Here is a 27105-nt window from a genome sequence, read left to right as displayed (position 1 = left end):
TTCATTTTTATTCATAAGTTGAATCACAGTGGATTTAATTTGTTTTTTTTTTGAGATTGATGAGCAGAAAAAAACTCTTTAATGTCAAAGTGAAAAGAGACCTCTGCAAAGTGGTCTCTTGTAAATTAATTACAAATATTAAGCACAAAATGATTGATCGCATAAGTATTCACTTTAAGTCAGTATTTAGTAGATGCACCTTTGGGAGTCATGACAGTGTTGAGTATGTCTGAACAGGTCTTTATCAGCTGGACATTATGATTTTGAGCCATTCTTCTTAGCAAAATTGTTCACCACACTCTGTCAAGTTGCAGGGAGATCTTAAGTGAACAGCCATTTTCAAGTCTAGCCACAAATTTTAAATTGGATTGAAATCTGCATTTTTGTCACTTAAGGACATTGTCCTTATAAAGCCATTCCTGTGTAGCTTTGGATTTATGTTTGGGGTTGCTGTCTTGCTGGAAAACACATTTTCTCTGGAGGTGCAGGTTTCTTGTAGACTGCACCATGTTTTCCTTCAGGGTTTCCTTGTATTTTGCTGTAATCATTTTACCCTTTCATCACACCAGTCTTCCAGGTCCTGTTGCACAAATGCATTTCCACAGCATGATGTTGATCCACATGCTTTCCCAATGGGGATGGTTTGTTTTTCATCATGGGTAGTATTTTACTTACACCAGATTATGGCATTTAGTCCGCTGTCCAATTTTGCCTCGTTCAGACCACCTTCTTCCAGCTGAATTCAGAATCTGGCCAACCCTAGCTGAGATATCATGTACATTTTTTTTATAGTGCCTTTCTCGTTGCCACTTCCACAATGCTGAAACTGTGAACAGTAGTTAAATGCACAGAACAGCTTCCCCACTAGTCTTCTTCTTGGACGATCACTTCGTTTTTGTGAACTGCCTATTCTAGGCAGATTTACACCCATGGCACATTCTTTCGATTTCTTAATGATTGATTTAACTGTACTCCAAGGCATTTTCAGTGTCTTGGATTTTTTCTTTTATCTATCCTCTGACTTAGATCCCCTGAGAGTTGCCTGAAGTGTTCTTTTGTCTTTGCTGTTTAGGTTAGGCCACAACGCTGACTCGGCACAATATAGACCTACCAGATAAAGTACATTTAGACCACAATCAATTGAAAACCCAGACAGTTGATCTCTTTTGAACCAATTATGCGTTTACTAAAACCAATGGACTGCTCCAATGATGATTTAGGTGTGTAATATTAAAGGGATGAATACTTATACGTTCAATTATTTTTTGATTAATATTTGTAATTAGTTTACAGCACTTTGCAGAGATCTGTTTTGACTTTGACATTAAGGAGTCTTCTCCTGTTGATAAAAAAAAAAACAAAAAAACTAATTAAATCCACTGATTGATTGAAATCCATTCAATGTTGTTTAACAGTAAAATGTGAACATTTTTATAGGCATTGTAATCAGTACTGTTGTCAAATGATTTTAAAACTTTCAGGAAAAGCTTAGTACATTCATTCCACAGTGTGCATTGTTTGTGCCCTTAACAGAAACCTGAGTTAAAAATAGTATTAAATTTAATATCTGTGAACACCTAAATCCTCTGTAAAAACAATGCCTTGAATTGCACAGTCACCTTTTAGATTTTTTTATGCTTTTGCTTGGTTTGTCATTTTCAACAGAGCCTGATTAAATGTGTACATTCTAAAGCTTTTCCTGAACCCATACATTTACATATGTGTGTTGATTTGAGTAGCTTCTTGACTGTGAGCTGTTCACTAATTTATTTACTATAGGTGTGAAGGTTGAAAAACATTAAACAAAATATAAAATACGCAAGAAAACCTTTAAAACTCTTCTATTTTTATGATATTTCTCATTGTTGAATGACAGCCTGTAAGCTAACATAATACTGAATGTGGTTATTATTATCATTTTGCTTCCATGTGCTGTAATCAGTTTAATTATTATATTAAGTAGAGAGTCATGCAAACACAATTAGCACAGAATAAAAACAGCTGCAACATTTTCTTTGTCCTTTCTTGCTTCTGTTTTGTGACTACCCACGTCTCTGCCAGTGACGTGCGGTGAGGTTCATGGCTGGAGAGGCATGGACTCCTTCAGAGTCAGATTTACAAATATGTGAACCCAGAAGAGTAGCTTATTCACTAATCAATTGGCAGCATGCACACTGACTACTGGTTATGTTTCATATCTCATCAGCATTCTTTGCACACAGATAGGTAAGGTACATATTTGGCTAAGAAAGAATGTTACATGTATAGCGATGAGAGAGAGCGGAGAGAGCGCATTTGCTCTGCACCCTCCATGTTATTATAAATTTGCCGTTGCAATTCCATAATTCATACTCATTTAATACAAATGAAAGTACAGAGTGGTGAACAAAAAACAAAGATTTCAGTTTTGACCTTAATTGAAATACTTAGTTATTTTTAAAAGATTTTAATTCTGATGCTTTAATTAATTTTAATACAGGCTGTCCAATAAAAGGATAACAAGAAAAACAAAAGAATATTTTATTTAATGTCAAAATTTAGTTTTTAAATATTGGATTTTTTTTTCTTAGTCTGGTCCCATTTTTTTTATAAAATTGAAAACTGTTTATGTTCTTACCTTTATTTGTAAAAGTCCTACTTATTTTCCTTTAGTTTTAAAAATCTTAATCTTCCATTTTGGCAGTCAGTCAGAACAAAAAATAAAAATAAACAGGCCGATGCAGTGCACTTGACTTTCTGATTTCGCTGACTTATTGGCGCTGAGAGCCACAAGCACCTGTTGGGCTCATATCTGCCTCCTTAGGGGCAGCACGGTACTGTCTGCCTCACCTTGTGCCTTTTCACTGCAGATTTGTGCCCGATCAGCAAGACTAAATATGTCACATACATTCATTAAAGATATTAGCCAGACTGTAGAAAGTCAGGGTGTATAATATACATGTCTGCAAACATTATATAGGCGACATACAGAGAGACAGCAGCAGGCACGCACCAATTGCAAGCATCAACCCAGTGTGTGAGGGACAGCACAGTCCAAGGTAAGGTGAGGCTCAAGCACTGCTGCACCTCACGTTTCTCCCCTGTATTTGAACAGGCAATGCGCAAATTCAGCGATTTTGACTATAAAAATGATCAAAGTTATTGGAATCATACAGAATAATAATAATAATAATTAATAATAATAATTCATTACATTTATAAAGCACTTTTCTCAGTACTCAAAGCGCTATCCACACAGGGAGGAACCGGGAAGCGAACCCACAATCTTCCACAGTTTCCTTACTGCAAGGCAGCAGTACTACCACTGCGCCACCTGTGAGAACAAATTTATAGTACAGACCAGTGGATACATTTATTTTATGCTATCATTATTAGTTTTTTTACTTTTTATGATGACTGCCTCCCCTGACTGCACGTCCCTGGTCTTTGCTTCTACACTGATGTCACATGGCTCGCTCATCAGAGTCCCCAGTACAAGTGCTGCAGCCACAGAGTTGGTCAAATACAGATCAAATTCTGGATGGAAAATCATGACTAAAGCTCGTTTTCTTTCTGTGAACTTAAGGCTTGAACAAACTGCCCAGTTGGTCCACCAGTGCTGTTCCTTTGTTCTGTGGTGGCATTGCCGTCTGCTGTCTAAATCAGGTGAGATCAGCTCCATGTGCGAAGAGTGCAGGGTGTCACTTCTTCATATTGGCTTATCTTGCTAGTTTTCTTTTGTGTTTGTGAGTTTCTGAGTCTACTGAATTACATTAATGTAAGGCATAAAGCATCCTGAGATAAAATGCAAAGAAAGGATCAAATGTGGTTTACAAGGCCAGTGGTAATTTATTAAAAGCATAGAAGTAAAAGCTACAAAGACTGTATTTGATAGAAGTAACTCTGGACTGGTTACTCTCAGTCATTGCTATTTTAAACCATCAAACAGTTTTATTTTCACTCTTTTAAAATATGGCCAGGTTACTGTATGGTATGGGGGAAGAAGGCAATCTGCAGACAATATGGACCAGGTAGGAGATACATGAACACCCCATTAGGATGGGCCCAACTGCTACTGTTATTATTACTACAGTACATATTTATCCAACTCCTTTATCCAAGATAATTTAGGAATCTGAGATATACTACAATTATTTACATGCATATTTTCTAAGATATTACATGCAAACCAAATTACATTAGGTCACACAGTGAGTTGAACTGAGGATTGACCTGGCAATCTTAGGGTTTAAAATCCTATACCTTGGCAAACACACTAGACTGCCCATCAAAGCTCCCCACCAAAAAACATTTTCCTTGGTTCATATTCATGGACTTTTTCCATACGTGTGGCTACACCCTTTTGAGTACAGTCACGTGAGCCATTCAATCAACTGTGACAGTGCAGTTCAATCAGTAAAACAGGACTGCTTGTGAGGATGGGGCACTTCACATCCAAAATAAAATGAAGGATAATCTAATATTTTTTTAAAAATTCATGAACTGTAATCCATAAATATAGCAAGGCATGGGATCCAAATAAATTTATACAAATTCCAAGGTGTTCTCATAGTACATCCAAAAAGAATGTATACTAAGATACTGCATACCAGAAATGTTCAAGCTTTTGTATAGTTTTTCCTGCCTTTAGTGTCTATGGCAAACCCATGTTAATTTACCATATAAAGTACCAAGGAGGCGATCCAGGACCAGAAAGTATAAAAAATTAAGATGTTACTATAAAAAATAAATACACAAGGGAAGAATAATGACAATGAGATAACACAAAATAACAAAAGAAAAACAAAGCACCAGCTGCCCCACAGGAATACCTAAAGAGTATTTGTCCCTCACCATCCATGTGTGTTTTCTAACACCCTCACCTATAGTGCATTATAACACACGCCATTCCACACCCAACCCCATTACTTTTTTCAACACCAAATGCTAACTGAGCACTTGTCAGCAACATTTCATTAACTCCAATTTCACAGACCTTATGGTTAGAAAGCTCTTTTAACCTACAAACCATAAGTCATCCTGGGGTCTCTGCCACTTGTCTTAAAATTATTTCTGAGCCACGGGCTAAACAGACTTTGGACCAAAGACACCAAGTCAGAGCACCACCTATCCATGCTTGATGTTTCTGCAGTTCCATAGCAGCTTGTACATACTATATAGCAGGTACAGCCACCCTAACACCGACGCAGACAGGCAGGACACAAGTTTAGCACAGAACACACACTTTTATTTACAGCTGGGGAGCGCTTCTCTCTGCTCCCCACAGCACAACACAGTACATAAAGCAACAACACAGTACCTTTGCTGCCGTCTTCAGTCCTCCATATAGGCTTCATCCTCTTCCTCCCGACTCTAGCCATTGAATGCAGGCAATTGAACCCTTTTTACATGGCATATGGAAGGACTCCAGGCACCCAATGAGCTTCTTCCGGCAGAACCTCCAGCCAAATAGGGCCCCGTAAATGTCCATGCGCCACAGGCCCCAACAGGGTTGAGCTTCTATGCTCATGACCCATGGCCCCACTGGAAACCAATGGGGCTGCCCTCTGTCTGTCCAGGGGAGAAACTGTCCTGGAAGTACTCTCTCCCCTGGTCCTTCCATAATCATAATAAGGGCCCTGACCGTCCACCACACAGGGTTCCATGCCCCAACTGGGCTGAACTTCATGCCAGAAATAAATAATACACAAAGTAAAGCCATGAGATACTGGAGTCTTTTATACGTTTTTATTCTTTATATAGTGCAGTAGTTTACTGTGCCTTTTAATGACAGTAATTTAGCATACCATTTGTTTCTTGTCAAAGTATATTACTATAAAAAGATTTTGTAATTCTACTGAGGAACAACAATTCACTAATTTGTTTCTGAATCTAAACTGTCAGTTGCCACAGATCTTGTTTATAGGGGTAAAACATAAAAGTGTCAGATTTTTGGAGCCTACTGTTCATCTAAGCTTAATTTGTGTTATTAAAACATGGTGTCTCAGCATGTAATGTGTGTATTGAAATGTAGAAATGCAGGACTTTCATATGCAAGATGCTACTATTGGCACTTGTGACATCAGTGGCTATGCTGGGAAAGTGCAAAGGGAGCATTACTGCAAATAAAATGTCTGGTGCTAATGTACTCAGCGAATGCGGCACACGAAACAGACGTTCTATAAGAGCAGAGGTGTTCAGAGTTTACATCATTTCAGTATGTTCACTGTGACTTTGAAACACTTCCAACTTGCACTGTTTGTTGACTTCATTTGTTTACTGGCACCAATAAGCGGTTCATTACCCTCTGCTCCTATTTTACCAATTTGCTTATTTTTGTTTTCAAATTTGAAGAGACTATTTAACTGGAAAATGCTTTCAGCCGTTGAGGTAACAAGCTGACATTTCTGTTTGTTTGCTCGCATCTCGACGGTGCTATAGACACAGATTGTTTCAAGAACAAATCAAAAAAGGCGATTATGATGTAACATTAGGCACTGCTGTAGAATTCAACTGTTACATGTTTTACAAAAAAGAATTCTAGTCATAATAAATAAAATAAGATAGAAAACTACACTACTTCATGCTATTTTTCTAACTGACAGGCTATTTAACAATGAAGTAACTCACATGTTGTACTTCAGTTGAGCTCCATTAGGAACAGCCCCGTATCTTAAGATCTGTTCTGTTGCCAAAATGATATTTAAAAAGCCTCCTTACATAGAGGTATATTTTTTTCTGCCAATTATTTCCACACCCGTTTTAGAGATTTTTTTTCTCTAGCCATCATTTCCTGTCTTCCTTGTACATGTCTGTTTTTTGCTACAGAAAATAAAGTCTATTTCTTCAGACATCACTCTGCCTTTCTAATAGAAACTATTGGTTAATTTAAGGCTCAGGTTTGAGCCTCCTGAAGTGATTAACTGGGTGGGATGGATAGTATTTCCATCTCAGAAATCAATTGGAAGTGACTGCTAGTCTATCGTCTATCTAGAAAACACAAATGGCTATTAAGTCAGGTGGCTGTTTAACAGCAGGACTTTAATAAGAACCAGACAAAGATTTTGGAAAGAAACAGGAAGCAGAAGACTCCCTGATAGGTAGACAAGCTAAGCACTATATGATAGATAGATAGATAGATAGATAGATAGATAGATAGATAGATAGATAGATAGATAGATAGATAGATAGATAGATAGATAGATAGATAGATAGATAGATAGATAGATAGATAGATAGATCTTTATTGTCATTGTCACTTTTATAAAGGAACAACGAAATTGAAGGTGCAGTCGACTCAATGTGAGGCATAAGAGTTAAAAAGACAAGAAGAGAGAAAATAATAACAAACTGAATAGTAATAAAAGTACTTTACAAAAATTTACAAATTGCACTTGTTATATATACAAATTGCACTGGTTGACTTAAGGTTTTAATTAATTCTTGCTATAATTGCACTAGAGAGTGGCCATGTGCTGCAGTTTGGTTGGTCATCATGAAAGAACTTTACTGTATTTTGTACACATGGCTTTACTGCTGCTAATCTAAAATTACATATCAATAAGACATACATTATATCTTATTCTGAACAGATATTGCTCCAGTACCCATCTGAGAAAGAATAAATGAACTGAGTGATCACTCAAAGAAATTATTCAATTAATTAAGGACAGCATTAATGAACAGCTGAATGACTTCGCATTGAATCACACCATAATCCATTCATGCCAGACATTTACACTGTAGTAGGTTACAAACCTGCAACATCAGGATTATAAAGGCCCTCAGATGCAGCTCCTATTCAGATGGAGCTAATAGGAAACTCCTATGGTCTTGTGCGCAGGGACTGCCTGTAAGCAGAACTCTTCCTGATGTTGTCAGCCAAGCTCTTGCTCACTCAGACCTCATCTTTGCATGCAACACCTCCACTACACTCCACTCATCCACAGTGCAAACATTATTGACGACACCAACTCTTACTCTTACCCGTGGGCATGCAGGGGCTGACTGTAAATGAATCTTTTCCTGGTGTTGTCAGCTGAGCTCGCTTCCACTCAGAAGACACAGGGCAAAAATGAAATACAAAAGCACGCAGAAGTAGTAAGGCAGAACAAGAACCTGACAGGATGCTTTCAGGAAGGCACCCCCCTTTTTATTTCTTTGCCCCCCCCCCCCCCATCATGTGACTGCTGCATAATTAGAACTGCATGGCAACAGGTGCAAAGAGCAGGTTCTACATTTAATCGGCCTAATGAGGGACTAGCACTTGAGCACCAGGGAATATCTAAACCATCATCTGAGTAAGATGAGCTTGAACTTAGCTTTAAGAACTACAAAAGCTATGTTTTGCTTAATTTTTTTTTTTTATTTCTTGATTTGGCTTTCACTTTCTTTTTTTATTTTAATACTGAGATTTCCTAAGATCAGTTGTAGGATTTTTTCTTTCTACACCCACTTATGATTTTAAAATAAATTCTTTAGAGAAAGAAATATAATAAAATTATTAAAGATTACCTTTCCAAGCAAGTGGCAATATAGCAGAATGGTTAACACTGTTGCTTTATGGAGATACCATCCTGGATACAAATCTTGGACCTGGACATTGTCATGTGAGGTTTACTTATTTTCCCTGTGCCCTTGTGTGTTTTCCTCTGTGCACTCCAGTTAATATCCACCATCACCAACAATGTTCTAATTAAGTTAACTGGCAGTGGGATCTGTGGTGAGCTGGTGCCCTACACAGGGCTGGTTTGTGGCCAGAGCTCCAGGGATATGCTCTGGCCCCCATGACCCTAAATAAGCAGGTTTGAGAATGATGTTTTATCATGTTATTGTCATTCCAAAGTCAAGAAGTTGGCAGAAAAACAGATTCATAATAGTGGCACTAGGACCCATAGAAGCTGTTTCTAGCCTTTTTGGTTCCTAATTGATATACCTATTTTGGGTAACTAATTTTCTCTTTATAGATTGGGGCACACTAATAACTGTGGGGTTCCAAGAGGTTGTTTAGCTCAATTATGCCAGGAAACAATTCTGACTCGTATGAAAGTCTGATGAGATTCAACATCAAAAATATGTAAAGTTCATAAATCCTGAAAGGAGGAAAATATTTTTTTCTCTGAAGTACAGCCAGTCGGCATATATTTGTGAATCCTTTTCAGTGGTTATCTGAAGGTGGACCCAGCTTAACTTGTACTGTTCTGGTGTTTATTATGACAAGAGCAAAGCGGAAAGAGAAGAAGACGAAACTGAAGAGGAGCACACCAAGGGCAGTCAAACTGTCCTCTGCTGTCACCTTCTGGAAACGGTGCACAATAGCATTTATTGAGAAGAATTTTAGCTGCATGAAACAGCAGGGTGAAAAGGCATGGCTTTGGCCTCTGGATTGTTAAATTTGTTAAATAAGGCAAGATGAAAGTTTTGTTTTTCTCTATTTCTGTGAAGATAAATATGAGGGTGAAGTTCAGCTCCACTGAATTACGGTCCTGTTGTTTCAGGTATGCTCAAGTTGTGGGACTACTAAAACGAGGACATTCCTGCAAATAGTTTTTTAAGCAAAAGAAAATCGTAACAGAAAAGAAAATGAAAGCTCTATCCACAACATTTCTATAGCCTGCCACTCATCACCCTAGCTTATACAGAATAAATATCTCACTCTCAATTAATTTATAGTCGCATGCTGTACTATAAATAGCAGGTGGTCAGTGCTAGCATAGCAGTGTGAGACTTTCATTCAGGTTTTGCAGTGATTTCTGGATTTTAATGCACAAGGTATTGTTTATGCTGTCACGGGTGTGAGCAACCCACAAATCCCCAGCTCTGGATGTGCAAAGATTGTGTCATACTGGCAAAGTGACTGGATTAATGAAGATATCAGTATATATGTATGCTAGATGACAGGAGTCTCGGCCATTGTGTATGGATATGTCCATATTGAATAATAAGACAACATGATTTTTGGAAAGAGCATGTATTGTCTCTGGTGTCTTGGGTGAAATTGTGGAAATATTCTTGTGTGTGAATTTGTGTGCAATTTTTTTTTCTAATAACTGCATTGGAAATACTGCTCTATACAGTATAAGGAGAGCTTTGCACAAGCATATACAGGTTTGGCTTGTGAGAAGACGCTGTTATGGGCTGGCACCCCATTCAGGGTTGGTTCCTGCTTTGCATCCTGTGCTGCATGGGTAGGTTCAAAATCTGTGTGACTACAAGCAGGATTATTCAGTTTTCAGAATGTGATTGTATATTAAGTTATGTAAATATTTCAAATAAGACCTACTGATTGCAAAACAGGGAGGTAGGGACACCTTGATAACTGTCATTATGTTTTTAGATTGAGCAAGCAGTAATGCTACTTATTGATATGTAAAATATGAAAGCTACACAATTTCACTAGAGGTTTTGACTGCATTGTCAAAAACAATATTGTATTAGTACACTGTAAATTCAGTAACCTGCACAGATCTCCATTTGTGAACAGTTTAGCCTTCAAAGCCATATAGAGAAATTTCCCCATCAAACTCACCGTATCCAGCTCTGCACCATGGGATTGTACTGTGTTAGCTTGAGGACACTAAAACACTTAAAACCAATATAACTAGATTCCTCTTATTCCTTTTACCTAAAGGGTAAGAAAACTTCAGCATCATTTTTAAATTTGGATGAAGTCTTCTTTTAAAGTCAGCCGTGGTGAATCTGTGTCCCTTTGAGATTTTCTTTTCAACTAAATTTTTTTTTAATCTATTACACCTTTCTGCTCCCAGTTGGTGAAGAAAAAAAAATAAATTAAAAACTCAATGTGTGTGTTTTCTAGGCACACCTGTATGGCTGATATATCTTTTAGCAGGCTGGATTATCTTTATCTGCTTTTTTCCGATTTTCAGTTCATTTGCAAGCTCTGATATTTGTACCTTTATCATTTGTTTTTTATTTCAGGATGGCAAGTAACTACAAGAAGTCGTGTCCACAATAGTCAGTGTGGTTAATTCAGTGCCCATATGCTTAGGATTCATTTAGAAACAAAATAATCTTAAATAAAAACAACAGATTGTCTCCTGCACAGAACAGGTCTGAATATTGACCTTATTTTTCAAAAAATAAACAGACATCATTTGCTGCTCCTGTGAGAGTAAAGATTAAGAGCAGCAAGACATGTACTGAATAAATGAGAAATTAAATTTAAGACAGGAAGTACTCCAGGTTAAAAAAAAAATAGCTGGACATAAAACAGCAGCCACAGGATCCACCAAGGACTGAATCTGAGAAGCAATAAACCATACGATCATCCAGGTGTCCAGCTCATGTCCAGAATAAAGCTGCCGGTATGTCCTTCTCCAGTCCTGTGCTTCTTGACATGATGGGACCTTCACTTAGTGGCTCATGTTGATGATCCAATCAATAACAATAACTGATTTACTTTGGGAACCTCCTGCTTCTAGTATGATAAGCTAGCTAGGCTACGTGGCTAGATTGTCATCAAGTACCATGTCATAAATTTCTAATTACCCTTAGGAAATAATATTATGGCTTTTAAATTCAGACATGGCTTGTACAAATATTAAACAATGGCAAGGTGACAACCTACCTTTGTGCAACCTTGACAGAATGCAGATGATGTGCCAAATAGACCGAACATCTCTGCACACAGCAGGCACTGGGTCTGTCCATTACCCATCATGTTCTTGCGCATATTCTCTAAGCGCTCAACCAGCCTCCTGAAACACAGGACACACCACATGGTCAATAAGTGATAAGTGAAGCAGCAGAACAGTCGGGCCAAGGGTTCTTTTCTCTCCTGAGGAACAGATTAAACTCAATGCTATTTAAAGTATTGCAGCTTGTAAAAAGGGTGACATCAAGACTGGAGGACGTATAAAGACACACTTAAGTCAAAGCAAAATGTCAGGAAGAAACTACGCTGAAATTGCTGAAACCAGAAGATTAATTTGCACAGAGGTTTTGGCACCTCTGTAAGTTCAAATTGTGCTACTATATACTACTATTTATCAAAAAAGAATTTCCTTGAACTGAGTTTTCTTTATTATATATTTATTTCAGATGCTATATATGTGCCATGCACAATTTTTCATTTAGCAAGTGGACTCTTTTTGAACACCACCAAGTGTTATATATTACTTACAGTGTATATCTGTCCACCCACTTCCTCGACTCAATTTTTCTGTTATGAAGTGCAGTTCAGTCCCACCAGACACAAAGCAGGAGCCATCCACCCTATAGAGCCCATTTGCACTCACCAATTAAAATAACCTTCACTTCTTTGCGATGTTAAAGGAAACAATCTACACACACAAGGAAAGAATACTCAAGTATCATATAGATAGCAGCACTAACCATTCCATTGCATAACTTTCTTATTATTATGACTATTATTAGTATTCTCTACTTAGTAGATACTTTTACCCAAAACAACTTTTTACACCCACAATACGTTTTTCATGCGTACTGTATATATATCAAAGTTCAATCACAGAGTAGTTATCACTGTGCTGCCAGCAGAGGTTTTGGTTCACTACGAGTGTATGCTTGTATTACGAAGACTTAGAAAATGAGTGGATAGATAAGAAGATAATATATTATCCATATATCCATTCATATTCAAATATATCCATCTCCTCATTATCTAATTCACTTACAGCAGTTGGTGATTGTGAGAAACAAAAGGAACATCAGGTGTAAGGTAGGCCTCACACATGCATCCTCTCCTCACTCATTGCCAATGAATTTGAAGTTGCCAACTGTAGGTGCCAGGAAGGAAGGACAGGTATCCTGGCCTGGATAAAGGGACAATTCATACCCAGCTAGGAGGTCATAATGGATGGACTGGATGAACAGGCTTACCGAGAACAGTTAATTCTTCCACACAACAGGTGGCAATGTCCTTCAAGTCTGGACCAGACGCACAGGGTGGCATGGGAGTTGGAGTCCGGGAATGCAGCCCTGTCGGGGTCTTTGGATACCACCAGAGGGAGCTGCCAAGGAAGGACTGCCCTGGTTTCCACATGACCTTAAAACAGCAGAGTTCAGAGGCAGTAGGCAGTGCTCTCTTGGAGGAAGAAGGAGAATTGTATTGTATTTTTCTGCCATTTGTAGGAAAAGGTGTTTTTGTCAAATAAAAAATTAATTATTTGAATCTGGAATTGTTATGGGTATTGCTGTCTGTGGTTTGGGCATCCCTAGTGGTCATACAACTAACCTAACTTGGCAGTGGGAGGAAAACAGGAATATGTGAAAAAATCCATGTAGACATGGGGAGAATGTGAAAACACTGCACAGATGTTAGCTGACCATGGACTGAAATCAAGAGCTCTCGAGTTGTGAGGTAGCAAGTCTGACTGTTGCACTATTGTACTACAGTGTCTAAAAATGTTTTTCACCCCGTTGGGTGTTTTCACATTTTATTGTTATACAACACTGAATCACAATAAATTTGATTTGGTTTTTTGACAATATTCAACTGAAAACCACGCTTTAATGTCAAAGGGAAAATAGACCTTTGCAAACAAAAAAAAAAATGACAACATAAGTATTCACCTTCTTTAAAAGACACACCTAAATCATTTCTGATGCAGACAATTGGTTTTAGAAGTTAAATAATTTGTTCAATGAAGATCACCTATCTGTAGACAAGTGGCTTCCTTTCATTGCTATATAAATGTACCTTACCTTGAAGATCTAACTTGTGGAAATAAATAAATAGACAGAGACAGAGAGAGAGAGAGGGAAAGAAAATCAATTACATCTTGCCTGAAGAAGGGGCCTGTGTTGCCTCGAAAGCTTGCATATTGTAATCTTTTTACTTAGCCAATAAAAGGTGTCATTTTGCTTGACTTCTCACTAAATCAAGCATTAAGAAATGGAAAACGTATGGCACAGCTGTAAATCTGCCTAGAGCAGGCTGTCCAAGTGATCGTGCAAGAAAAAAACTAGTGTTGGAGATCGCCAAGAAACCTACGAGAACTCTGAAATAAATACAAGCTACAGTGTATGAGTCTGGCGAGACTGTGCATACGACATCTTTTGCCAGGATTTGACCAGTCACAGATTTATTATAAAGTGACAAAGAGAAAAAAAAAAATCAGATGACATTTTGAGCTAGAGTTTGAAGGGTCTGTGGTCTGAGGAGGCCAAAATTGTGGTCTTTGGCCATCTGACTAGCCAAACACTGCACATTATCAAAAACACACCATCCTCACCGTGATTCATGCTGGTGGCAGCATCATGCTTTGGGGATGCTGCTCTGCAGTGGGCTCAGGGGTGCTTGGGAGAGCAGTGGGTAAAATTGATACAACAAAATACAAGGGTATCCTTGAAAAAAAAATGTGATGCAGCCAGCAAAATATCAATCCCAAGCATAAAGCCAAAGCTTCACAGGAATGGCTTAAAAACAATATCCTAGAGTGGCTGAATCGGAGCCCAAATCTCAATCCAATTGATAATTTCTGGCTGAACTTGGAAAGGCTGTTATGTTAGCTCTTTGTCTCCATACAGCTTAACAGAACTTGAGCAGTTTTGCAAAGAAGAATGAAGAAAACAGTGCCCAGATGTGAAAAGCTCGTAGAGACTTATACACTGTCACACACGTGCGGCTAGGAGCGAGCCGAGTGGACCAAGTGGAGGTAATTAAACGGCAGGCCGAGGGGTGGCGGGGTGCTCTAAACCTATTTCTGTTATCTCTGCAGGCCAAATACGGGAAAACCTGACTGATTTAACATTACTTCCGGCTCTGGTGCCCAGACTTATGTCACTTCTGGTTGTGGTGCCCAGATTGACGTCACTTTTGGCTCTGGCGCCCAGACTGACGTCACTTTTGGCTCTGGCGCCCAGAATGACGTCACTTCCGGTTCTGGCGCCCAGACCGACGTCACTTCTGGTTCCTGGCATTTAAAACCACCATCTTCCAAAACCTTATCAGTTCAGTCCTGGAACTCAACCTGACAACAACAACAACTTGTTTTCTTTAAACCTTTTGCAGCCAGGGACAATATACGGGTGGCTGTACACAGACTGAAGGCTGACATTATTGCCAAAGGTACCTCTGCTAAATACTGACTTGAAATGGAGGGATATGTATTTGATCATTTATTTTGTGTTTTGTATTTTTTAATAACTTTAGACCACTTTGCAGAGATCTGATTTCATTTTAACATTAAAGAGAATTTTTCTGCTGATTAAAGTCAAAAGGGGCAAATTAAGTTCACTGTGATTCAGTGTTGTATAACAATAAAATGTGATAACTTTCAAGGAGTGAATACTTATTATATTCACCATATCTATCATTTACAGTAATACGATATTCTATAGTGGCCTTAGTAAATCTGACAGACACTCCCCCTCTTCAAGTGAATAGTTGCATTGAAATATGATTACTAAAAAACTAAGTGTATTTAGGTTATACAATAATATTACATGCTATACTGGCCTTAGTAAATCTGACAGACCCCCCCCCCCCCCTCCTCCTTCATGTGAATAGCTGCAGTGAAATGTGATTACTATAAAACTAAGTGTATTTCACTTACTGAAAAAGAGCAAAAGCACACTTGACATTTAATAGGCACCTTCAATATGATGAGGGCATCATTGCTCTGTTAAAGGCATGAGTGACAATAGTCTGCTCAGCAGCCACACCTAGGGCTTTGCTCCCTGAATGGCACAGGGACAAAAGGAAGGGCAGAAGTTAGTAAATGAAAACAAACTGATGTTTGAAAGGAAGCCCAAATATCCCCTTCAGCTTTATCAAGGATTGCCTTTCAGCTCTGCCTTGCAAATCACCAGGGCCCCATTTCCAAGAAAAGATCGCAGCATTCACAGCAGCTATCTCAGGGCTGCTGACACTGAATCCAAGGGGATGTGCTTCTCTCGGTCTAACATAACCTTTTAGCCAATTCACAAAATTCTTAAAAGCAGCTGATATTCAAGTCCTTAAAATTTTATAGTAAATGGTTTGAACTGAGTTCAAAACAAAAAAAATACACTGGAGCTTGCTGCTGCTAATAAAAGCTTTCATCTCCCATCCATCTTTACTCCATTCGCAGGGTCAAAGATACACACATGCACACACATACACACTCACAGTCCTTCCCTCACAATAAAACACAATGGCGGATGAAAAATCAACCTCTTTATGTTATAACACACCTAGATGGCTAACTACTTCCTTGCTCTGCCTAGCACAGAAAAACAACACAGACCTTTTCATGCAACATGTATGACGCCCTATATTCATTTTAAAGACCTGTTTAGCTTCTTCTACTAATGAAACACATATTTTTATTTGTTGTAAAGCTGTAGGCCATTTTGGCAGCACAACTTAGATATCAAAATGTGAGGATTATTGGCAAACACAAAATACAATTAAGTACATTACTGATTCATTTTTGGTAACCATGTATTAAACAAAAGAACTCCAGGTTTACAGTTTGCCTCTTCAGCTTCTATGCAAAACCAGTGAAAATAAACTCAACACATGAAAATACAACTATTCTTCTTAGCTCAGTAGGAATCACAGTGTAGTTTTCTGGTAAGCATAAGCATTTTCAAAGTCTAAAATAGTTTAAAATTGCTGTTAAAACCACACCTGCAATTGTTCATTCTGAAGCAAGTATGTGCTGCACTGTCAATTGCCTAAACTAAAATGACACACCCACACACATTAAAACTGCATCCTGACAGCATGCAGAATATGCAGTATGTGTCTAAACTGGTAACATTACCATTAATCCATCCATCCATCCATTTTCCAACCTGCTGAATCCGAACACAGGGTCACGGGGATCTGCTGGAGCCAATCCCAGCCAACACAGGGTGCAAGGCAGGAACCAATCCCGGGCAGGGCGCCAACCCACTGCAAGACACACACCCACAAACCAAGCAAACACTAGGGCCAATTTAGAATCGCCAATGCACCTAACCTGTATATCTTTGGACTGTGGGAGGAAACCGGAGCGCCCAGAGGAAACCCACGCAGAAACAGGGAGAACATGCAAACTCCATGCCGGGAGGACCCAGGAAGTGAACTTGGGTCTCCTTACTGTGAGGCATTACCATTAATTTTCTATTTAATTTTTCCTGGTGAAAGATGAAGTAGCAACATAGTGAGCTGAGATGACCAGACTGCATTATCCTCATCTTTTTCTTCTAGCTCTTTCTGGGGGAATACCCAGACTCTCCAAGGAGAGTTGAGAAATATAACTCCACCTGAATGCCCCTTGGTCTTCTCCCAGTGTGCTGTGCCTGGTACACCTCTGGTGTGAGGCACCCAGAAGGCTTTCTAAGTTCCTGAGCAGACCATCTTAACTAGCTCGGTTCAGACCAGTGGAGAACATGTCCTTCTGCTGAGAACAATCCATAAATTGACCCTCAAGAATATTGAAGTCAAATTCAAAGATATAATTTCCTGGAACAGGGATACCGGGATCCACAACTGGAGCCAACTTTGGAGGTGATGTTACCCAGAGATCACATGGCAGACCCGTGTAGTTCAGTCTGGCTCAACCCACAAAAAAACAAACAAACAAACAAAATGTGTGGTGCCCACATGTGCTTCCCACCCACAAGACAAAACAGGAGAGTCAAGCACAATGCAATGTTAGGTAAAAGGCAGGGTGGAGTTAACCCATAGATCCCAGTCCAGGACTTAAATTGGACTTAAATTGGTGGCAGTTTTTTATTTTTATTCATTTTTAAGGACAAGGTATCATTACAGATTGTCATGGACTGTGATGGGCCTCTCACAGTGTGCAAAATACCATGTGGTAACTGAGGAGGTCTTGTTAGCGGTCCTGTGTTGGCTAAACACTGAAATCTTACTCTGGGACTATGAAATGTAGAATAAATTAGCTATGGAGAATGAAGTCAGTTAGAATATTCCTATCTTGACTACACAAATCACAACACACATCAATACAGCCACTTTTCGTGACACATACAAGGATTTAAGGATTTTATTTCTGTGCCCGAATCTAAGACACTTTACATCAAGAAAGCACATACAATCAAACAGTCAATAAAATATAATTACAAAAAACAGAACAAGAAATAAAAATAAAAAATAATAACTCACATTAAAATACCTAAACACATAACCAAGAATTAAAAGCTTGCGCGAGTAAAAAAAAGCCTTAAATCTTGATTTGAAGGTTTCTAAACACTGCAGCTGCCTAATGATGATTGGGAGACTATTCCAAAGTTTAGAAGCATAACAGCTGAAGGCTCAAGCTCCAAAGGTTTTAGGCCTTTGTTTTGGGCCCTCAAGAAGATGAGGGTCAAAAAAGTGAAGCACGTAACAGTTTACATGTAGGTACTGTGGACCACCAGAAGGGATACCAGCCACCCTCCCCAACACAGACAGATGCAGAGGCACAAGTGCAAGCACACACGTTTTATTCTAAGTGGGGCAGTGCTTTTTCTTCGCTCCCCACTACAGAGCACAGTACAACAAAGCACAAGAAAGCAAACACAGTCCTCAAGCACAGCACAATACAAAAGTCTTTTCTTCTTCTCCCTTTCTCTGCCACCTCCACTCCTCTCTCAGCAAGCTTCATCCACCTCCTCTCAACTCTGGCTCTTCGAATAGAGTGAGGCGGCCCCTTTTATAGGGGTCCCGGAAGTGTTCCAGGTGCTCCCAGATCCTCTTCCGGGAGCACTTCTGGGTGTGATGGAAGTGTGGCAACCCAGGGCTCTGAAACTGTCCAGGCCCCCCATGGCGGGGGGCATGGGCCGCAGCAGGGTTGAGCTTCTAAGCTCCAAACCCGTGGCCCTGCTGTGAGCCAGGGTGGTTGCCCTCTCATGTTCCGGGGGAGGCATTGTCCTGAATATGCCTTCTCCCCCAGTCTTTCCATCACAGGGGCCTTCCAGCCTGGCATGGGCCCTGGCCCTCCATCACAATACATATGAGGGAGATTTATCATGCAGTGCCTTGAAGCCAAAAAGCAAAATTTGAAAATTAATAAGTTTATCAACTGGAAGCCAATGCTAATGGTAAAAAACCAGTGTTACAGCTGGAAGACGTGCAGCTGATTTTTGTGCCATTTACAAATTATATATAGATTGTTTCAGCAGACCTCTATATATAGCATTGGAATAATCCAAGCAAGACAGGATAAGAGCATTAATTAGTATTTTAGAAGCAGCAAAACTAAGAAAAGAACAAATTCATGCAATGTTCCTTAAATGGTGTCACACACATGCACTTGGGGAACAACTTACAGGCTTAGTTGATGACAATACTACCCTGGGCTACCTGAGGGCATTGTGCAGTAACAGTATCTCTTCTTCTTTCCCCTCTGTAGGAAGGAAGACTGACGTACCACCATCCATGATGTCACTTATGAGTACAGTTTAACTGTATCTGCCTCTTCCTCCCAGAAAACATCTTAACCGAAGCTACCACCATCTTGGAGCAGACTTGATCTCTACAACAGGACTAGTCTCAGTTTACTTGCCTTACCACACATTTTCTTTTGCGCTTTTTGTGTTCCCTTCAATAAATGGGGTTTGCCTATAGGTGCCCAGGACCCTTTATGAGCTTCTTTGTGTTTTTATTTGTGCATGAAAACACAGTTCAGAGTGAAATACCACACCCAGAGTGTGCATGGATGGGCTCAAATTAATTTCGTCACTACCTAAAATAAAATACAGTATCTGTCTGATATGGATTTCACATTTTTACCTAGTCTTACACATAACACTTTTATTTCAAAAAATTTAAGCTCATCCAAGAGAAAGATGCATTGAAATAGTTGGAAGGTACAGTAAAATCAGTGAAAGCATCCATATTCATCGCCATATAAAGGTGAACATCATCAGCATACAGTAAATACAGTATGTGTAAACCTGCATTACAAATGATATTCCCCAAAGGAAGTACACATATATCTATACTAATAAAAGGCAAAGCCCTCACTGACTCACTCACTCACTCACTCACTCACTGACTGACTGACTGACTCACTCATCACTAATTGTCCAACTTCCCAGCTAGGTGGAAGGCTGAAATTTGGCAGGCTCATTCCTTACAGCTTACTTACAAAAGTTAGGCAGGTCTCATTTCGAAATTCTATGCGTAACGGTCATAACTGGAACCTCTTTTTTGTCCATATACTGTAATAGACTGCAGCTCGACGGCCGTGGGAGGCGGAGTTGCGTATCGCGTCATCACGCCTCCCACGTAATCACGTGAACTGACTGTGAACGCAGTACGTAGAAAACAAGGAAGAGCCCCAAAGAGCGTGGAAGAAAACATTCATTACACAATTGAGAAGGCAGCGAAACAATAAGAAGCGAGCGAGTGACGCATACAAGAATATTCATAAGTGCAGCTACTGCGGAAACAAAGCACGGTGTAAACCGTAAGTTTAAATTAAGTTTATAGAAATGCTCCCGCTGACGTTTGCAATACCATATTCGCGACATACAAGTTTAATGAGAAGACACGAGGTATAAACGAGACTTTGGATTACTTTGTAACAGAGTTAAAATTGTTGTAGCGAGAAACTTTTAAGTGCCGGGTCTTAGCTAACATTAAATAAAGCCGTGGACATCGCAACATCACACAAGAGAGTGGCTCACGTGAATTGACTGAACGCAGCACGAGAGATCACTTCGATGAATCAAACCTGTTCAAAAAACACATTATACAATTGATAATGTAGGAAAAGAATATGAAGCGACTGACGCATACAGACATATTCATGAGTGCAGGTACTTCGGAAACAAAGCACCGTGTAAACCTAAAGTTTAAATTAAGTTCATAGACCTACAAAAGGTTGCCATTGATTTGAGACAAGATTGCTTTTCTCCTGTACAACTACAGTATACGTTGCATTCTCAACAGTAAGCTTGCACGGCTTGGTCATTTTACAACCGGAGTGCTGAACTGACAACGTGGTATACAAAGAGAACTATAACAATCGTAATAAACGAACAATAAAACAGCAGAGAACCCATGGACTAAATAAAAAGGCTGCTTCCTTGGCGAAGCAAGGAAAAAGGATGGGCTTATATGGCATTCGTTTATAAAACAGCGGAGAAACTGTGTAAAGGCTGCTTCACAAAAAAACAGCAGAGCGCCTTATATGAGCAGGCAGTCAGCTAAAGAAAGGAATCAATAAATAACTATAATTGTAATAAACGAACAAAAAATAGTGGAGAATCCGCGGATTACCTAAAGGAAATGGGTACCTGAACAGAAAAGTGAGTCTCGAATAGCTACACAATAACTATAACAATCGTAATAAACGAATAATAAAACAATACAGAACCGCTAAGCAAGGAGAAAGGACGGCCTTATATGGCGTTCGTTTATAAAACAGCGGGGATATATATGTGAATGTATGTATGTATATATGTATGTCTATATATATATATATATATATATATATGTAGATATGTATATATATGTGTATATATATGTAGATATGTATATGTATATATATGTGTCTGTATGTGTATATATATATATATATGTGTGTATGTATGTATGTGTGTATATATATATATATGTATGTGTATGTATGTATGTGTATATGTATATATGTATATGTGTGTGTGTATGTATGTGTGTATATGTATGTGCATATATATGTTGATATGTGTATATATATATGTATATATATGTGAATGTGTATATGTATATATATATATATATGTATATATGTATATGTAGATATGTGTATATGTAGATATGTATATATATGTTTACATAACCTCTTTAACACACTACTTCTCCGCTGCGAAGCGCGGGCATTTTGCTGGTACCCTAATAATGCGCCTTGAGGTATACTATGGAAAAGAGGTACAGTTTCACATTTTAAATTATTCACTGCGATATATTGACCCCAATTTGACAAATACAAGGCAAACCATTTCAGAGCTGTGCCTGATATTCCTATACATGATGCCAAGTGATGTAACAGAAGCTGATGATTGATTGACAGTGTTAAATTCAGCTAAAGCATCCAGCAAAAGCTGAACAGAACAAGATCCAGTATCATTTGGAAGATCATTTGGTACCTGGACTAAAGTGGTTTTGGTGCTATGAGCTTTTCAAAATCCAGACTGAAGTTGCTCAAAAAGATCACTGCTTGAAAAGTAATGTAGTAATTGGTTTGCATCACATTTTCCAAAACATTAGAAAGGAAGAAGAGAGACAGGATGATTAGATTAGATTACAGATCTTTACTGTCAGATCAGCCCTGCCGCCAGAAAATCTTGGGCCCCTGACAATTATGGCTGAGCACCTGGGCCCCCTGGATCCATATTACAATAATTTTGTGATGTGACTGATGCTTTGAATATTTTCAATTTAATTTGCACAAGAGGCTGAAATCTCCTCCATGATCATGCTCCTAAAGATTAAAAAATAAAGAATGCTTTTTAGTCTTTCAAAACGCCTGGACAATTCTGAAATTAAGGAATCCATCATAACGTGAAACATGCCTCTTCAGAATTTTACTTCTGGATCTTGGGATTCATGATCATCTACTTCTGTGGCAGATCTGTTGGACTCAATAGGACATCTTGGCCTTTTGTGAAGCCAACCTGATTTGAGCACTGCAGGGATTTCCATTTCATTTGTTGCAGCTTTAGCCTCGCACAAGGGAGCCTCCCACTTCTTGGAGCCCCTGACAGGTGTCATGGTTGCCTCCCCCTCGCAGTGGGTCTAGTCAGATAAAGTGCGCAAGTATAATGAAATTCTTGTTGCAGTGATATATAAAAAATAAAGAGCATAAATAAATGATTACATATCTTTATATACAGTATAATACATTATCATTGCTGTTCATTTGTCAGTCCAGGATTTTAAATCACCTGTAGCTCACAAACTGTTTGACCTATTGACCTGAAATTTGGTACACATATACTATGTGACGTCTACTCTCCACTTTCGGGTTGATGATTGACCTCCAAGGTTACTCCTCTTTTTATTTTTATTTTATTTAATTGCGGTGTATGCGTACGGGTGTCGTTCTCATCCCTACCACCTTTGCCATCACTTCCCCTACCTCTTCATATCTTAAAACATTCTTGGGACAGACTGAAGACTTAAGTGCCAGCTTAAGTGAAAAATTAAAGAAAACGTACTAAGTAATTGCAACACAAACACGGACTTAATCAGTTTTAAAGCAAAAAGATGCTAACAAAAGAAGAGAAGAAGCGGGCCGCTAGGGTGGAGAAAAGAAGAGCTGCTCAGGAAGCAGCAAGCGCATCAACCTCTGATCAAACAAATGATGAACGTACAGAGAAAGAGTATGAAAACAAAGAAATGCTCAAGTCAAGTGTATTCACTGCATGTTATCATGCAGTGCGCTGTTACTGGTAGTAAATAAGAGAGTAACACAAGTAACGTACAGTATAATTACACATAAACCAGCAGGTGGGTACAGTACACAGTGCAGAGCAGGGAGGATCAGGTTACTGGGAGTTCAGAGGCCTTATGGCTTGTCGGAAGGAGCTGTTCCTGAAGCATATGGAGCGAGAGGTAAAGTTCCAGTAATGCTTTCCAGAAGGCAGAAATGAAAACAGGGGAAGAGCTGGGTGGCTGTCACCAGTGATGATGGATTTAGCTCTCCTCAGACATCTAGTAGATGGTATGAAGCTGTAGAATGTGGGTTCCAGTTATTTTAAAAGCTGTATGGACAGTCTTTTGGAGGTTTGTGATCGTGGTAAGTGAGGTTACTAAACCACACTGTGATGCATCCAGTCAGGATACTTTCAATAGTGCAGTGGTAAAAGTTCACTAGTGTTTTGGTTTTCACTTCAAAGTTCTTTAGCCTCCTCAGGAAAAAAGAACCTTTGCTGAGGCATTCTCAGTATGCAGGTGTGGAATTGACAGACCACAAAAGCCAGTCAGTGATGTGGAATGGAGCATGACTGCTGTTGTTCTTTCTGAAGTCAACAGTGATCTCCTTTGTTTTGTGAATATTCACGGATAGGTTGTTGTCATGACACCATATAGTCAGGTGTTTTACCTCCTTCCTATAGGCAGCCTCATCATTGTCGCTGATGAGGCCAATCATAGTAGTGTCTGTGAATTTGATGATGCTGTCGCCAACTTGTTTGCTACAAGCTGTAGTCATAGGTGAACAGAATACTGTATAGGCAGCAGTCTGAGGAAGAAGCCTTGTGGAACACCAATGTTGGTGAATACCGTGGGGTTGTAATTCTTGCCAGTCTTCACTGACTGGGGTCTATTTGTCAGGAAGTCAAACACTAAGCCACAGATGGAGCTGCTTAGATCTGAGCTTTAGTACTAGGCTAGAGGGCAAAACTGGAAATATCCAAATTTGTTGTTTTTTTAAGAAAAGGCAAAATAACTGTAGCTTTGAAACTATCATGCAGTACACCATACATACTTGACAAATTGGCCAAATAAAGAATAAATGGATTTAGAGAGATCAAGTAAGATCCAGAAAGCAGTGAGTCATTTCTAGTGAGCTAAAGACCTTAACTAGATTGTTAGTGCTAATGGTAAAATCACAGAAAGATGGGAGCAAAGGACAAATGTTAATATTAGATGATAATTGTGAACTTGCAGCTGCAAGGTGTAAAGTGTTAATCTTATTTATAAAGTAATCCATTACATCAGGACATTCAGCATCAGATTAAGCAGGGAATGTACAGTAAAAGATTTTTGAGAAGAAAGAAGACTGTTTATCATGGAGAACAAAAAGCAAGGATTGCTGAAATAAGTATAGAATAGTAATTAGTTTTAGCAAGCCTTAAGCTCTTTCTATACATTTTTACTTTATCTTTCAAAAGCTGCTTATGAATTTCAAAGTCAGTAGAACACCAAGCTTTAGCTTTATGCATATCTGATTTTATTAATTTGAGGTTATTTGGGAACCAAGGAGAATAGCTTGGATGTCTGATAATAATAGATTTAACAGGTGCAATTGTGTCTGATATAGCCCATAAAAAACTTGTTGTAACAATCAAGGCAATGATTTAAATCAGAGTTTAACAAGTTGGTGGTTATACACACTGTTGAAACTTCCTTTCCTAAAGAAAAGGAAACAGGTTTATCTAATGCTTTAGTAAGTGGCATTGACATCGATTTCACCTTGTACCAGAAAATGATCAGAAAGCCATTCATCTGAAATAGTTTCAGCTGATATATTAATATTTCTCACCATAAATACAACTAAAATATTTCATTATTCATGAGTAGGAGAGTGAACAACTTGAACAAGATTAAAAGAAATCAATAATTAATTAAAAATCAGAGATCACCAAGCTAGGCAAAGAAGATAAAATAAGGTCAGCCATTAAAATGCGACTCTCTATAAAAAGATATAAAGCAGAGATGAAGGAATTATATTAATTTAAAAAAGCAATATCACTGCTTGCCAATAAATAGCAGTGATCTTCAAGGAAACGGGGGCAGGAAAACTAGCCACCAGATATTCAAAGGAGGAAAAGCATAAATCAGATGATAACAGCCTGAAATTTAAGGGTGATCTTAATATCAACCTAACTCCCACCACTCTCCGTGATGCAAGCCAAGGTTTATGATAAGTAAACCTGGAAGAAAAGCTTCAGTCATGGTGCTGGTATTATAAAAAAGGAGCCACATTTCAACAAGTGCAATAATGTCAATTTTCTCATCTAAAATAATGTCATAGATCGAATACAGTTTTCTTAAATAAAGAATGAGTGTTTAGAACTGCCAACGTTACCTTCTGACTTAGCACATGAGGAAGAACTTCATGTGTAGGACAAACAGAAGCCAATGGAACCCCATGGATATTTTTAAAACAAGAGTAATTAGAAACATATAGAAAACAGGTACTGTTTGAATAAATCCATCAGGTAGAAAAGTAAAATTAAACTGTGAACAACGCTTAAATTTTCTCTGTAGTCCCAATTGTACGCATCTGCGGCATGTAGGTCTGGCGAAAGGAGTTTCTGGTCTGGGGTGCCATAGCTGAGTAAAGTCAGACTTTACACTACAGCTCACAACTGATGAAATTTTGTATAATGGTCATCTCAGGTTGACGTTTACACAACCAGCAGATCCATTGTTCGAATGGGGCTTACAAATTGCAGTAGGTGGACACAGATAAAGCCTGCTGCATCTTGAACTTGGTGATCCTGTTAAAATGAACACCAACAAAAAATACAAATTGGGTAAATCAAAAGTGTCAATCCTGGATTCTTTGAATAAGCAAAAATAAAACAATTAATGTAAGTTCACTACAGCACCAGAGACATGGAGTGAGCAAGAAATCTCATGGGCCTGCTCCCTTAGTAGGAGTCAGACCTGCTGTATGGAGGGTGCTGCTACAGCCACTTGCTGTAATATTTGCCCTTTACAATAGTGTTTTCTTCAGAGTAGGTAGCCTCCCTTCACCAGAGAGTCTGCTACCTTGTTGCCAGGCACGTTGCAGTGGGAAGAATTAACAACAAGACAACTAAGTGGGTCCTGCAATGTGAGGCAAAAGAGACTTCTCCTTACTTGCCAGAAAAGCATCTATTCCAGTCCTAGTGTGAAAATTATTCTGCACTGTACTTCAATATTTTCTCACAAAAATCAGTATTGGGCATTGCAAGATATATAAGATTAAATTTTATAAATCTATTTTCAGAAACTCCCCAAAATTTTGATTTTGAAGGGGCCCTTGAGATTATCCCAGACCTTGGTCTTGCCATGGGGCTTTGTTTTTTAGCTTCTTTGTATTTTTGTTTTCTCAGTTTTTCCTAAAATGTTCTGTTTTGGACTTGTTTTAGTTAACTGATTTGTGTCATATTACAGCCTTGTATTTATTTTCTATTTTATGGTTGTTTATTCTGTTAGTTTTATTTGTTACTTGTTTATTATGTTCTGTCCCTTTAAAGTGGCATCCATTCCCTGTGCTTTGTGGGTGGAGCCATAGGAGGCGGAGCAACACTGACATCACTGCTGCTGGGTCCTTCTTGTTGCTTTATACAGTAATCCCTCCTCCATCGTGGGGGTTGCGTTCCAGAGCCACCCGCGAAATAAGAAAATCCGCGAAGTAGAAACCATATGTTTATATGGTTATTTTTATATATTTTAAGCCCTTATAAACTCTCCCACACTATTACAAACATTTCATGCACAATTATACAGCATAAACCCTTTGTATT

General features: G+C 38.7%; 1 protein-coding gene across 1 annotated transcript in view; it reads right to left on the bottom strand.

Moving 5' to 3' along the window:
• Positions 1-27105, bottom strand: part of LOC114655850 (rab effector Noc2-like) — a 175021-nt gene that overhangs the window by 89957 nt on the left and 57959 nt on the right. The window contains exon 4 of the mRNA XM_051931247.1: positions 11567-11696. Within this exon, the coding sequence (XP_051787207.1) occupies positions 11567-11696 (130 nt within the window). The remainder of the gene's footprint in view (positions 1-11566; positions 11697-27105) is intronic.

This window comes from Erpetoichthys calabaricus, chromosome 8 (genome assembly GCF_900747795.2).
Source record: "Erpetoichthys calabaricus chromosome 8, fErpCal1.3, whole genome shotgun sequence".
Taxonomy (NCBI): domain Eukaryota; kingdom Metazoa; phylum Chordata; class Cladistia; order Polypteriformes; family Polypteridae; genus Erpetoichthys; species Erpetoichthys calabaricus.
This window is presented reverse-complemented; position numbering and strand designations above follow the sequence as displayed.